Below are 15,415 nucleotides of genomic sequence, written 5' to 3' on the forward strand. Positions count from 1 at the left end.
TTGAATGTGTGTGTGTATTTCTGTTTATAACACCTAAGTGACTTGACAGTGACGAAGAATCATTCTGATTTTTGCAAGGAGGGTTATAAGTTTCTATATATTTTCAATCTGTGTTCTGATACGAGTATGTTTAGTTGTGGAGTGTTTTACTGGGTCTTCTGTCAAATTTGGAGAGACCAATGTTTGGAGTAGTCTTAAAATGAAAGGTGCCTTTCGACAGTTTCGACCCACTCTATAACACTCATGTATCACATTATGTCATCATCATGTATTACGTTACCTAGGTGCTGGATATAGTCCACGCCGTGGAGAGCATGGCTCTGGAGCCGGCGCCGCCGACGTCGCCCGAGCCGCACCACAAAACCACCACTGTCGTCATGTCGAAACACACCCTTCAACCTCAGGTAAGATTTAATTAATTTCCGACACGACACCAATACAATGTAGGCTCTGTTTCAATTAAATAGCAGGCTCTCAAGTATAGTCTACCTACTGACAGTGCTAAAAAATATTGCTAGTCTCTTTACAGAATTCCGTTCCTGTTACTAAGAGGATATTTTAACTATCATATAATATTTTCCAATGGTACTCTGACTGACCATGGCATACATAAACGAGTATAATAACGCCATTTGTTTTAAACATAACAATTATTTTATGAAATGGCGTTGAAAGTAAAAAATCATACTGATAAACTGGACTAAGATGTCCCAGTGCTCTTCGTCATGTAGAACCATACGAGGGAACGCAATTTTGTGTGGAGATTGGCAATATTGATTATTTATCTTGTATACTCTTATCTGCTGCTGTTTAATTTCGGTGCTACATTATGCTCTCTCACTTTGGCCCTTCGAGCAACACGCAAGGGAGGCGGCATTCGCACTATTTCCCCTCTGCCGAGGTACAAGATTAGCGCGTCAATCTAATCTAGCGCGGGTAATAAAACTAGTTGCACTTGGATTTTTCACTAGACCGAGACCAGACGCGCGCGTGAACACTGCTGCACAAAAATGCCTGTTTGCTCGGTTTTTTGTTATAAAAAGAGGTCGGGGACATCAAATTTACATAAAGAAAGTGTTACATTTCACATTTAATATTTTATTTTACATATCATACGTTAGATTACATTTAAATACAATTACTATATTTTAGTCTCAAGTAATTGTTGGATTTATCGATTTTGCTCGCTCAGTACAAATTGCGGATCGGTCGAGCGACAAATCCGACTTCACATCTCTCAGAATACAATGACATACTTCAACGAAAATGTGTTAGTGTGCGTGTTGTGACACTAGTCACTCGTCCGTACACAAAAAGAGATCGAGGTTTGCAAGATTTGTCTTTGACGTGTGTCATTTTCTATGTATTTGTGTCGTCATTACAGATTGGATTTTGTATGTAAGTGTGTGAGAAATGCGACTGTGTGCACCTTTCCCCCCGCGAAAAATGGCAGAAAGATTTGTACGGCGAGATATCGCTTGGGCCCCTCCCTTCCGACGTGTCGGAAGCCGGTGTTGCTCGAAGCTTTGGCCCCTTTATAAAGCTAATTTATAAAATAATGTTAACATCTTTCAATATCTGCTAGTAATGAAATTTCAAACCAAAGTTAATTTTTTTTGGAAATGTTGATATTGCCGATTGATTTAATTATATGCATGATATTTTAAAATCAGCATTTTGATAAAGTGTTTCTCTGAGCTTCATATTTCCCAATTACTATTTTAAGTTTAATTGCAGCATGATAGTTAGTTATCTGTAGCTTTATATTAACTAAACTTTGAGTCTAATTGACTTTTAATATTGGCACGATGAAACTTCCCTGATTGCAGTATGTACAATAGATAGCATGCACTTTGTATATTTGTAGTATAAACCTATTGCTTGCATGAAAATATACTTGATTTTATTATATGGACAATTTGAACGTATATTCTACATATATCTTATTAACCTTATCTTCCAAAATAAATGTTTTTAGTATATTTACGCAAAGCCTGGTATTATGTAGATTGGTTATTTTAAAGTGGAAAGGTGGCACTTAAATATAACAGCTGTTCTTTCGTTTAGACCAACGGTCTGTGTAGGCTCTCTGTTCAATCTACCTTTTAGTTCATCAGTATCGTCGATTAATTGACGAAATGATGTGCATGTAACATTCTCTATACTCAAATCTTAAGGGGTTATCCTTAAAAGTTATAGTTTCATCTTTTTTTTTTCTTGAAAACCGATGGAGTCTGTTGTGAAAATATGTTGTTGTTTTAATTTAATGTAGCTTAGTTCAATGTCGTCGTGTGTTAGCTTAATGTAACAGTGACAACTGCGTCAAGTCAGTTTATTGACAAAGAAATGTTACATCCATTGCAGAATGCAAACGCAGAGGAAATGGAGGAAAACACATAGTGCATCAGTTTAACTTTTGTATAATTTGTAAATAATTCATATCAGTAATTAATTGAAACATGTCATACTACATATACGATAAGATGACGTTACTTTATTGAAAAAATGAAGTTAAGTGATTTCTAGCCTGGGTTTTATAGACTCGGCAAGCATTTAAAAAAAAATTGTAGTTTTATCATCTCGATCCCATGTTATCTTCATTAATGCCAATTCAGAACTGTGTGTGTTCATATAATATATACTTACATGAATTAGGTACATGACATTGTCATGCTCTACAAAATTATCTTAACCGTAAATATTTTCGTACCCCAACGCATGGTTGAGAATTGGCGTACTATTACTGAAAGTAAACAAGAGTGCGGCAGTGTACATTAGCCCTTCTTATATTTAAATATATATATTCGTATAGTAGGTCTACTTGTAATTTCACTCTATATTGAACCCCGCCTAACTGTGTAACTATTCAATTAACACATTTCGAAACAATGTTCAGTAAAGGGCTCATGTGTACTCCCGTATACAGCATACCCAATATTCCGAATTTAACTTTGTATAATGAATTTACCTGTACATAAACTAAATTTAACATTTTTATGGGACTAGGGAGTGTTTGTGGAGCAAACTTAATGTTTTGATAATAATTGCGCGATAGATCTTAGATTAAATGCTTACCAGTCCTATGTTGGGTGTATTCCCATTTGTCTCCGCCGGGCACAAATGGGAATAGGTGCCTTCATATGAATCATTCCCATTTGTCCCCGCCTCACGTGCGGTGGTCATGTGAGGCGGGACAAACGGGAATAAACCGTGTTGCGGAAAGCGACAGTACTTAAGGGAATCATGTTCATGCTCCTAAATGGTCTTACTTGTATATTATCCCTGTGAAACGTGGGACGATTTGTCATATTCTAGGGTCTTACTTTTTTCGGGACGGGCGGACGGACGGAATGGTTACAGATGTTAGACATTTCAATAGGATATCTATCTGTTGCGCCATGTTTCACGTTGTTTGTGAATGTACGATTATTAATCTTGACAGTATATTTTAGTAAACATTGCTCAAAATACTGTAGAAATATATCATTCAATTGAATTGAATGATTAAACACCATAAGGGTTCCTTTTGTACCTTTTTGGCACGGAACCCTAAAAATGACATATTTTAACTTCAAACAAAGTTAGCAAAGTGTCTTGTGACAACTTCCAGAAACCGTCGCAAATATATAATATACGTTGCTAGTACATAACGAAGATTTAGCTTCAAATACTATTTTGGATTCCATGTTTTAAAATATAAATTGAATGTTTTCCTTGACAGTTAGCATGCTTTTATATGTTTAAGTAATTGTTATTGACGTGCGTACGTTAAATTCGTTAGTTATTTGTACGTCTATATCTAAAGTGGCATGTATACCTGTGTTGTTTTCTCAAACACAATTGAACTCCTGATAGACTGTACGTAATGTGAACCTGTCAACTTGATGTATGTATAGCAGCAACCCGCCAAATAAATTGTATAATACTCGCGCTCCTCCCGACATTATCTCTTGACATCTAACCAAACCAGTTTTGTGACTACTTTATAAATGTTTACTGTTGTAGGTATTTACTGTGTAACCGTCTGACCAATTTTGATATCTGTTTATCCATAAAACTTGTACTTTTCTGTACCTATTTACACTCATACCTGCAGAAACCGAATATACCTATACCTATACTGGAAATGTTAACGTATTTAAGGTGGTTCGCCTAGGTTACTCAAAACTTAACTCTCGCTAGATGGCACCACTTTTGCAAAATTTCAGATTTTATTTTTTTGAGAAATGGTCTTGGTATTTGTATACTTAAAAGTATGTTTCGCGCACTCTTTAAGTAAATATTGAACTATTAAAATAAACATTGAATACTTCATTGTGCAAAAACCACCTTTTTAATTCGACGGAGTGTTGCTGTCACGCTTTTTCCTACTATTACTCACACATGCAAACAGTGTTTCCGTGATCCTTGTAGTAGACAATTTCACACAACGTAAGTATGTTGCAATAGCGTAACGGTATGTTCGTGGAAATACGTGCAAGAGGATTGGGGTTCAAGACTGGTGCGAGTAGGTAATTTCTTTTTGTTTCTCCTTTGTGTTATCTTACCTTTAAACGAGCAATTATTAGATATATAATTATTTATTTATATATTTGGATGGTATCAGAAACGGCTCTAACGATTTAGATGAAATTTGCTATAAGGGGTTTGATCTCTTAGCTAGGTCTATGAGAAAACGCGCATTTTTGAGTTTTTATGTTTTGTAAGCTTTGGTCGGTCTCCCAGATATTCAATCTCCGCTTGGCAACTAAGACTTCTTAGGGTTCCGTACCCAAAGGGTAAAACGGGACCCATTACTAAGACTTCGCTGTCCGTCCGTCCGTCCGTCCGTCTGTCACCAGGCTGTATCTCACGAACCGTAATAGCTAGACAGTTGAAATTTTCACAGATGATGTATTTCTGTTGCCGCTATAACAACAAATACTAAAAACAGAATAAAATAAAGATTTGAATGGGGCTCCCATACAACAAACGTGATTTTTGACCAAAGTTAAGCAACGTCGGGAGTGGTCAGTACTTGGATGGGTGACCGTTTTTTTTTTGCTTTTTTTTTTTTGCATTATGGCACGGAACCCTTCGTGTGCGAGTCCGACTCGCACTTGCCCGGTTTTTATTGCAGTGAGGATGTCCTGATTGTAAAAATCAGAGAGATTAGGAAGAGTATAATTTCTAATTATCTTTGTAAAAATAAAATAATACGTGTAGCCCATACTTAATAATCGATTTATGATAATAAGAAAAATTAAATAAAAATAAAAAAACAATACGAAATTTAGGTGTAACAAAAATACAAAAAGTTATGTTCCAGCATACAATGACTGGGGATCGAACCGGGAATCTTCCGTTTGCAAGCAAAAAAGCGACTGTTTGCATAACACGCCATGATAGTTCTTAGCTAAACTGACGAATTTCTCGCTTAGGTCAATTAACTACCTGTCAAATATCAGTGTCAACAAAATTGCACTAAACATGACGGCACTCCAAATTCGAGCCGTGGTCAGCCCGGCAACGTTGGAAATGGTATGGCAACGTCGCAAATGTATCTGTACACGACATTTGTGACACACACATACGTAAAATTGATGAAAAGTTAACTATGATTTTTGCATGATTTCTGTATGAAACATTGTTTTCCTGTTAATTTCGCGCAAACGAATATTCGAAAGAAGATAAATGTGGAAATATTTGTGTACTAATAGTGTGTAGTTACTTAATGAGCTTTGATTGAATTTTGTATGAAAAGCGAACCACCTTAAACCGGAATTGTAATTTGCTATCACATCTATTTAAGGTTATTTGGACTTATCACGTAGTTTAATTACATTGAAGAGTTTTTTAATGCTCCATACAAAACTTTGAGATCACTTCGGTGTTGCAAATCGTTTGCCTAAATGCGTTTTTTATGTGTAAGTATGGAGGCAAATATTTAGGGTTATTTTATCCATAAGCTTCTCAATTAACATTATTCGGCCAAATTAACTATTAAAAACTGCCAATTACTTTACAATAATGTATTACGTACACTGAATATACATTTGACATAAAGTTTGTTTCTAAAATTTATTGTAATTGGCGTTATGTTTAAGCGTTGCATTAAATACACTATGTTTCAAAAATACGTGTTATGTTTTTAATCAATTTGTTTTAGTTACTTAAGTCTGTTTTAATTACAGACATTTATTTTGGAAGATTTTACGTTCGTTTAGTCTAAGCTTACGTTCAGTTCGGCTCGATCTTGCAGTTTTCTATCGCAAGCTATGTTTTCGTGCAAGTAGCTTCGCTATTCGAGTAACTCGATCGGCTCAAGCATAATTAGTATCTGGTGGCTAGTTCAGCCGCCTTTATTGGTGCGGTGTAGTTCAAAAATGTTGGTTTGGTCAGTCGTCCAGTTTGCAAGCGGCGCCGCCGTCACCCCTAGCAGTGTTCACACAACAGAAGGTCAAGTCGCCTACGCCTCCGGCCGCTCCCGTGCCTGAGGACGAGGGTACCGCAGTGGACCTCCCGCCACCGCCGCCGCCGCCAGTCGCGCACCCAGCGCCCCTGCAGCGGCCGCAGCACAACCCACCCCCGCCTCCCGTCAAACCGAAGCCTCAAGTGCCACGCAAACCGCAAATGAAGCGAGTTAGTTTCACTGAACAGCCACGCGACGATCACGAACGATACACTATATGTAACAGCGATGCGAAAACTTTAACTCGACCCATACTGCATGAGGCGGAGCATGTTTCTGGCCCGAAAATGCCTGGAACGGTTGACACTAACGATGCATGCGTGGGAACACATAGATCTTTTCTAAAACCGAAAGAGAGAGAAGTCTCCTCGCCGCTCCCAAACGTGAGTCCCCTTCTTCCCGGTGACGTCATCATCCCTCCTCCGCCTTTGTTCGATACGAATGTAAGTGACAGTATCATACTTAGCGAAAACGAGTTCGAGTCCAGTCTACCGCCCATCACCGTCGTCCCCGACAGAATAGTTCTGCCGGAGACGCACGTGGCCGAAACAACCATGCAGTCTACCGACTCGACCAATTCACCAGAATCTGAAATTCCTCCCCCCGTCAATTACAACGCTCACCCTGTGTTGGCATCTCAACCCATTTTAATAAACCCTCCGTCCCGAGTAGACATAATTTCTGAAGTGCCTTCACAACAAGTCTTCCGAACGCCAAAGTTTTCCTCCGTTAGCAGTGATGAGTATTATAAAGAATTATCTGTAAGTCCTGGTAAGGAACCCGACCCCCCCGAATTGCTACATGTGCAATATAAAACGCTGCCTACAATTTCTCACATACCAAATTCACCGTGCAGTTTGCATCCTGACGAAACTTATTCAGATGACGTACCTACCCATATACCGACACATTATTCGCTCAGAGATATGCGGGCTAGAAGTCTCTCACCAAAAATGGTACATTCCTCAACCTACCCACCTATTAATCCGTACCCATCTTTGACGACGGTGGCGGGCACATACAATCCCTATACTTGCACTCATCAAATGTGCTTTTCCAATCCAAATAGGCTCTCTAGCCACGAGCCACAAGTCTCGCCGTCATTTGTTAGTAATTTAGGAAACGACATAAATGCGAACGTTACTCAACCAGTTCCCATCATTTTAAGCGAAGTGCCTAAAAGTGTTCAGTCAGAGAGAAGAGTCCATTTTGGCGAAGTGACGACTGCTCCTGAGCCCGACACGTTGTCGAACATTTCGGAAAACTTGAGGGCAGGGAGCTCCTCGCCCGGCCCTGACCCGAAACCCGCATGGAGCAGCAAAATCAAAGCCTTCGCCATCGGCGAGGTAATCACCACTGTTCGCCCTTATATCCATCTCACGGCTTCTTTTTTTATTGTGTTCGTCGACAACCCAAATCTCCCACCCACTTGATCAAACATTGTCATCTACACTCATCCCCACGTACCTACCCGATTTGTGTTACTTACTCGACCGATGCTGTTTAACTCGTATTAACTTAACTTATTTTGCATGTTATATTTTATTTACCTTTCATCAAGTTATAATTATATAATTTATTAACATGTTTGCCTTGGTTTTAACAACAGTTTACTGACTGCATGGGTGTGAACAGCCTGGAAAAGGGATATGCAATGGCTTGTACATATCATGAGCTTATTATACTCACTAACTGCATTCACTTATGCCGACAATATGATACGCTGCCATGCTGACTGTCGACTATCTGTTCGCAGGCTTCCCCTCCTCATTCTGGTAATTTTGTGAAAGCTTCTGTCAGTGATAAGAAGAAGTTCTTTGAGAGCGCGATGGAAGAAAGTCACAAAGCATCACCTAAACCAGGTAAATACCGCAGATCAATTACATAATACGATCTGTTTGGAAGTGTACAACTTGTTTTTAATATCTTGTTACTTTGTTATAAACAGAGAAAGTATTCACATTTCTATCGGCGGATGAGGTGGAGAAATTGAAGCAAGAAGAGGAAAGGAAGATGGCGTCGCTGTCGCGAGCTGAACTCCGCTCGTGGTCCCCCGGGGAGGACCGGCACAGTGGATACAGCTCGCACTCAGACGACGAGCCGTGTGAGAACGGACACAGGTAAGCACCAGCTATAACCCCAGAAGATGCGGCTTTGTCGCGACCCATGGTTCATCGGGGAAGACCGGCAGTGTGGATACAGCTCGACGAGCACTATGTCAACAAGAACGCGTGACCCGTTCACTAGAAAAAGCTACTAAGACGTCTCTGACAATAACAGGCCTTCGCCCGCGATGTTAGCCTTTTAATCGCTAAAAAGTCCTTCCTTAGTCCACCAGTTAGTTCAAATTTGAAGCTTTGACGCAACGGTTTAGGTTGTCCATTGTGTGTCAATTTCTAAGTTTCTGAACTTTTATTAAAATAAAGTACAAAGCACTGGAATATATATTATTGTGCATGCAATCTTCTTCCTCTTGCGTCTAAATACTTTGGCTGTCTTGAACCTAGTCTTTTCGCGGATTCGTTCTTACAATGTACATATAAATGCGGCAATTACATTAGATTGGTTGCCGTCAAACAATATCGGATTCCTGGCAAACAAATTAGTGTAATTACTATATTTTTCTTTATGGAATTTGCATTTCACGAAAAAATGCCTGTTCAGTCATTTCTACAAATCGAAGAGTATATAATGATAGGATTGTTTTGTAATACCTAGGTTCTGTTTGTCTGGTAATCAAATTTTAGGATAACATGATAAATGCTTTTCAGAAAAATAATAAGGTCGACTCGAATCCATAATGCTTGGCCGCGACAGCAGCGGTGAGTGGTGACTCCTACAATGGTTCCGTCATGTATTGTCCTATAATTTCACTTCTTGTGCATCCGTTTCATTATCGTGTTCAATTGAACCGCTCACCTAGCAAGCTTGAGAAACCTTAAGGTCCATACCAACTCCTATATAAACCATTTTGCTCAAACACCTATTTTTATTTGTATGATCCGATTAATATATATGCCCCGTAAAAGTTGTCGTTACTGCATCTACCGTAGTAGTACTTGTCCTATTATCATACATAAGTCAGACAGTTGAATATTGCGGTACCTTTAATAAGTTTAATACAACGAACAACTTTAAACTTAACCCATCTAATACTCTGCCAGGTGGCACAAAAACTCAAGAAATTATTGAGCCTAATCCATGGATGGTCTTCTCTACAGATCTGTGTATACAACAATCCGGTTAGTTCCCGATTCACCGGATTCTTGTTTCGCCAGATTCTTGTTTCGACGGATTATCTTATATTACTCGGATTGTGAATTGTGATGTCCTAAAGAAAAACCGGCGAAAGAGGAATTCGACGAAAGAAGAATCCGGCGAATCGGGAACTAACCAACAATCCATTAAATATTATAGACCATTTTTACACAAATTGGCTAAGGTCCCACGGTAAGCTCAAGAAGGCTTGTGTTGTGGGTACTCAGACGATATATATAATATATAGGTACGTAAATTAATCATGTACATAGAAAACAACCATGACTCGGGTACAAACAAACATCTGTATCATCATACAAATAAATGCCCTTACCAGGATTGGAACCCGGGACCATCGGCTTCATAGGCACGGTCACTACCCACTAGGCCAGACCGATCGTCAAACTACATACTTAACTACAAACTACTACTAAATATGCGTAAAATATTTCACAGTGCATCGACGGGCGGTGTGAGTCCGTCGGCGAAGTCGCGCAGACGCGCGGGCGGCGCGGACGGCGAGGACGCCGCCGCACGCGCTGCCAAACGCGCCGCGTGGCGAGCTGCCAGGCTACGCTCACTGGAGCAGGTAACATTTGTATGTTACACTTATGCGACAATTTAACTGATCGATCATCTGATAAGATCGCCAAATACGACGTATAAGCTTGACAGGCCACAAACATTGTTTGCATGTAGAGACCGATCTAGTGTAATGTTTGAATTATACTATACTTACACGTTGAGTATTGTTATTTATCTATTGAATAATCAAATAAGTTACAATTTAATATTAATACAAGATCCATCGTAGGCAAAACCTGGAGGAGGTTTGTGTGCCAATGGAGTTTAAAAAATCTTAGGAGTCGCAAGGCCATTATGATGAAATACATAGGTATATATTTTAAAGAAAAATAAAAATACCTACAACTTTTTCTAGTAAAAACAAATACTTAACAAAATGAAATATCTAACGCGAAATATCTTCATGCATTATTAGCCATTTTTATAACTGGGTACCTACTTTATACAATATTTTTAAGTTTTATATTCAGGTACTTACTATATAAATAGAGGAAATATAATGTCGATTTGTATTTAATTTATATTCTTGTAACATTGCGGTGAGTTGCAACTCCTTATAATTTTTCTTTATATATTTATCTTTGACTTGCTTCCCTTATCTACAGAGGCAGGAATTATCGTGGCAGTTTTAATTGTCATTAGGGACTACTCATTTATCGACTTTCAATATACTACGATACAATGTCGAATACAAATTATCTAGGTATAAAACAAAATATCGCCTTCTAGGAACCTTGTCTGGAGCTTACTAATATACCAAATTAACCAGTGAACCTTTCTTTACAGGAAGCGATTGAATCACAAAAAGTAATAAAAAGCATGGTCGGTCCAGCCTCCGAAATCATTGGAGAGCTTCCTTCGAGAGATAAATCTCCGTCCGAGGTAATTATTATCTAATTTTTACGTACGTATGTACTTTCGTGTAACTGTTGTCCTATTAATAATAAATGCACAGTCAACATCAAAAATAAATTAAACATAACTATAACGTTACCAAAAATACAGAAATGTGAGCCACCTTCGACTATAGAATGATGTTCAGATATTTTTATTATATAGATAGTTTTGATCTTGGCTGTCAGAAAACAAATGACCTGGTGGAAAGAACGATTATTTGTTAGCACGTAAGCAGCTGCGCTACCAATTTTACATGGATATTCAAAGGAATATGTTGATAAATCTTTCTTTCCAAAATTAATTTCGAATGTGTTGTAATGTAATCCAAATAATTGTTTGTCCGTAACCTTTAACATCCAAATGTTTATTAACACTAATGATTTGCTGGTGTTTCATAGACGAATGCATATCGTTTGAATGAATAGCCATCCATTCCTTACAGAATGCTATCCATTATAAACATTGAGTCATTAGCACTATACCTACAATTAAAATAAGTTTACACACATTCACATACTTCATCAAATTCAAACAGCTATTTGCCAAATAGTAATCTAAATCTACTTAATAACTTGAAATAAGTAACATTTTGTGATCGTATTTCTATGTGGGTGGGAATCAATGTGTCGCTTCGCTGGCAATGTGGTTCGTTATTGTGGGATGTGTATGTCAAAATTGGCTTTACAAATTATAGAAATGGCCCCTGCCACGTATCGCGTTACGTACAAAACCGGGGCAGATACTTGCCGTGAAGGAGAAGGAAAAACTGTTAGACGAGCGCATTACCTTCCGCTCGGAGGAATTCGTGTGCCCGGCGACCGGCGAGACTAAAGTGCGAACCGTCGAGTACATTGAGAAAGTCATTGAGAAAGAGGTACGGTGTCGTCGCGAACTGTACATTCCGCTACACTAAGTATACAAGACGCTGTACACAAGCAACGCCGTATTTTGCGTGTATTGGTTTTTTTTATTATTATATCTGTTTTTGTATATCTCAAACGCTTAGCTTTCTACGTGCAATTATAAGAGAAATGACGCGACGTGACTCTAGACTTTGACTCTACAGATTTACTGAAGACGTAATACTGAAAACGACCGATTTTGAGGACAGACCGATTAACAGACGTGTAACAGATCGTGTATAAAACACCTGATAATTGTAAATCTAATGGGGCGGTCTTTGTATAGTAAACGCACACTTCGCACTCGTGAAACACCATAATTTGAACCTAGAGATCCGTAGATAGACACGTTAACAAAACTCACAATAGAAATTAATCTGACCTGCTAGCATGAGCTGCATTCACGCGCGTGACTCCATACTTCTAGCGCGACTTCAATTATGATGGTCTCGCGCGCGAGAACGCAACTCATGCTAGCTGGTCTGACGGGGCTATAGCAGGCTTCGTCGATTTATGTCCTTGGCTTCTAGTGTAAACCTGCTATACTTTACATTTCTGTAGGCTAATATTACAAAATTATTAATTGATTGATCACGATTGTCATATTATTTAGCATGCTTACACAAGCCATCGATATACTACTTACATTATTGTATACGTAATAATATGATAAACATTTATTTCTGTGATTGTTCTTAAACATAACTTATGATGTGTATATTGAAATCTATATTTGTCTATTCGGATTTATTTATATTTTGTTTTCATTTAGCATGAGTTTTTGTAGAGTTTTACGTATATTCCAGTCTAACAAATACTATGTCTAATAACGCACTATACACTCGACAGCAGAAGTAGCTTAGTGGGTGAAGTGTTAAAATGCTGGACACGACTTTGTTGTTCAACAATAGCAATAACCTACACCTTGTGCAGTTAATTTGGAACACTTTCTTTACTTTGCAACTGTTGGCGTTGACAGTACCTACCTACGTAAAAGACTCATGTTACATGAAATATATTTTACATGTTTTCCACTTGTCCTGCATGATATTTTAGCATGGCATGATAACATATTGATGTATGTTTTACCAGGCGATACCTGGATTCTAGTCACGGAATCATCACCCCGATCAATGGTTTGTTGTGTTCTATAAGATTTTTAGTAGTCTGGTGTGGCGGCTTGGGAATGCTGGTTAATTAGCTTATTGTTTCTAAACAAAACTTAGATGTATTTTGTAGGTAAATTATATTGCTTTGAAAATAAGTATGAGTATGCACGTGGTCTATACTCGTATTAGCAACAATGCACCTGGTTTACCCTGGCAATAATAAAAATAAATCGCATGTCGTTTTGTGCTGTTTGATGTGGTCTAAACATGTTACACAAGTTAGGTGTGCACTTCCTCATTTTATTACAATTATTTATTTCTGATGTAATCATTTATGTTTCATCCAAATTCAACTGTCATTATTATCGTCCTTAACATAGATATTAGATAATTTTCTAAAACAACTGTGACTTGTTCAAAAATAACTACATGTAGTATCATTTTCATTTGTAATCCTTTTGAGCTACTGCCTTACAAGGCACCTGATAGCATTTTCATCAGATTCCAACTAATCAGCGATTCGATCATAGTAGCTAACAAGCACAGCAATCATTTTCATCCGGCATTTTAGTAGAATAATGTGAAATAATTGACAGGTGGAGACCACACAGGAGAAGATAATATCGTTGGAATTGACAACTAGTCCCAGCAGCGAGACGGCGCCGAGCGACGTGGGAGCGGACATGAACCTGGGCGAGGCGGAGCCGGACGGCGAGGGCGACAGCTCGCTGCAGCCCGACATCGTGCAGGTCGTCAACCCGCTGCTCGACGGCGGCGCCGGCCGCGTCACCGCCATCCCCGTCGGGCCCGCGCACCGCCTCACCGCCTACACCGAGACCGACCAGTAGACCGCTGTCGCCCTCTCCCCTATCATATCACAAGCTATCACACACACACGAAGCGAACCAACAACATTTTTTTAATTTCACACGACTCGACTCCCGGTCGATCGGCCGGTGTAGATTTCTTCAAACGAACGAACGGATTAAGATTATTGATTACTATTGACGCGCGAGTTTCCATCCTAGCTTTGTATTGTAACTGTGATAATAAGTTAAATATTCCACCGACTTCTTATATAGAGGGGCTCCTTGAAGAAATCGACCGGCGTCGCTTATTCGGATCACAATTTTTATTTTTTTATTTTATTTTTGCGACGGAGATTGCTAGACGTATAGTTTATGGTAGGTATCATCTATTTTGATATAGTATATACTTTGAATACTTTATGTATTTAATATTGATAATTTTCATTCCGTGCAAGTTTTTAATGTTTGACTTCTTGTAAACGCTATTAGGTATTTATTTTTATGTTGAACTGTACCTGTTAAGTGGTATTTGTTAGGGTACGTGGTTGGATGCGTTCGAGCGGCAAATCTGCTCAGATCACGCCATTATGGCAAGGCAACACGAACACGACTTGGCATCTAAGGACCCGTATTACATTACCGAGTACCGACCCGTATGAGAACTGAGATATCATATGAGTATAGAAGAGGATAAAAGTGATGGTGTAATAATTACGGGCCAATGGAACATCGTTACACCGTCGTGCCACAAATAACATTCAACTACTCTACTTATACCTAATCAATATTTTAAATTTTATTTGTGCAGTGTTATTAATTCAGTATTTGTGTTTAGCGTTGTCGTGGTATTTTTATTGTAAGGATAAGGATTTTAGTTCATATCTATGTGGTGCCGTTATTTCTCAAAAGGTATTAATGTTGTAATGTTACAATGAATTTGTGATTTGAATTTATTGCATTTTATTTCGTGTCAATTATAAGGTCTGCCAATATAATGGTAGGTAAATTTTATTTCCAAGTCGGTATCGTATTTCATGGAACTTGATATTTGATAACTTATACTGGGGCTGTACGTCCAATAGTCAGGCCCCTGGCAAACTTTTACAAAACTTTTGATTGGATAGTGCGTATCCATTTTTAAAATTTATCTGTATGTTATATAATTAATCTCAAGTTGTATATTCCGAAAATGACTGTAATATGAACTACCTATAATAATATTGAGTATTTAATGGGAGATGTATCGTATGGAATAGGCTTGGATGTTTGGATGAAATGTTTCTATGTGTGCCCTTTATACCTTTTTAAGGTTCTTTAGTGGTAAATGAATTGTAAACTAATGAAAATATTGTATGTTTGTCCCAATTAAATGGTTTAATATATATTTTAATAAAACATGTCTGT

General features: G+C 38.3%; 1 protein-coding gene across 10 annotated transcripts in view; it reads left to right on the forward strand.

Annotated features, from left to right (window-relative positions):
- LOC134675522 (protein lap4) overlaps nucleotides 1-15,408 on the forward strand; it is a 99,259-nt gene extending 83,851 nt beyond the window's left edge. For 5 of the 10 annotated variants that reach the window (XM_063533788.1, XM_063533823.1, XM_063533802.1 and 2 more), the window contains 8 exons: nucleotides 285-404; nucleotides 6,382-7,797; nucleotides 8,208-8,313; nucleotides 8,400-8,571; nucleotides 10,166-10,298; nucleotides 11,081-11,176; nucleotides 11,886-12,065; nucleotides 13,799-15,408. In XM_063533788.1, the coding sequence (XP_063389858.1) occupies nucleotides 285-404; nucleotides 6,382-7,797; nucleotides 8,208-8,313; nucleotides 8,400-8,571; nucleotides 10,166-10,298; nucleotides 11,081-11,176; nucleotides 11,886-12,065; nucleotides 13,799-14,050 (2,475 nt within the window). In that variant the 3' untranslated portion in view covers nucleotides 14,051-15,408. Of the gene's footprint in view, nucleotides 1-284; nucleotides 405-6,381; nucleotides 7,798-8,207; nucleotides 8,314-8,399; nucleotides 8,572-10,165; nucleotides 10,299-11,080; nucleotides 11,177-11,885; nucleotides 12,066-13,185; nucleotides 13,230-13,798 lie in introns of all 10 variants that reach the window. The other 5 variants (XM_063533814.1, XM_063533831.1, XM_063533839.1 and 2 more) reach the window with 5 other exon arrangements.
- Nucleotides 15,409-15,415: the final 7 nt, after the last annotated feature.

Source organism: Cydia fagiglandana, chromosome 2 (assembly GCF_963556715.1).
Source record: "Cydia fagiglandana chromosome 2, ilCydFagi1.1, whole genome shotgun sequence".
Taxonomy (NCBI): Eukaryota; Metazoa; Arthropoda; class Insecta; order Lepidoptera; family Tortricidae; genus Cydia; species Cydia fagiglandana.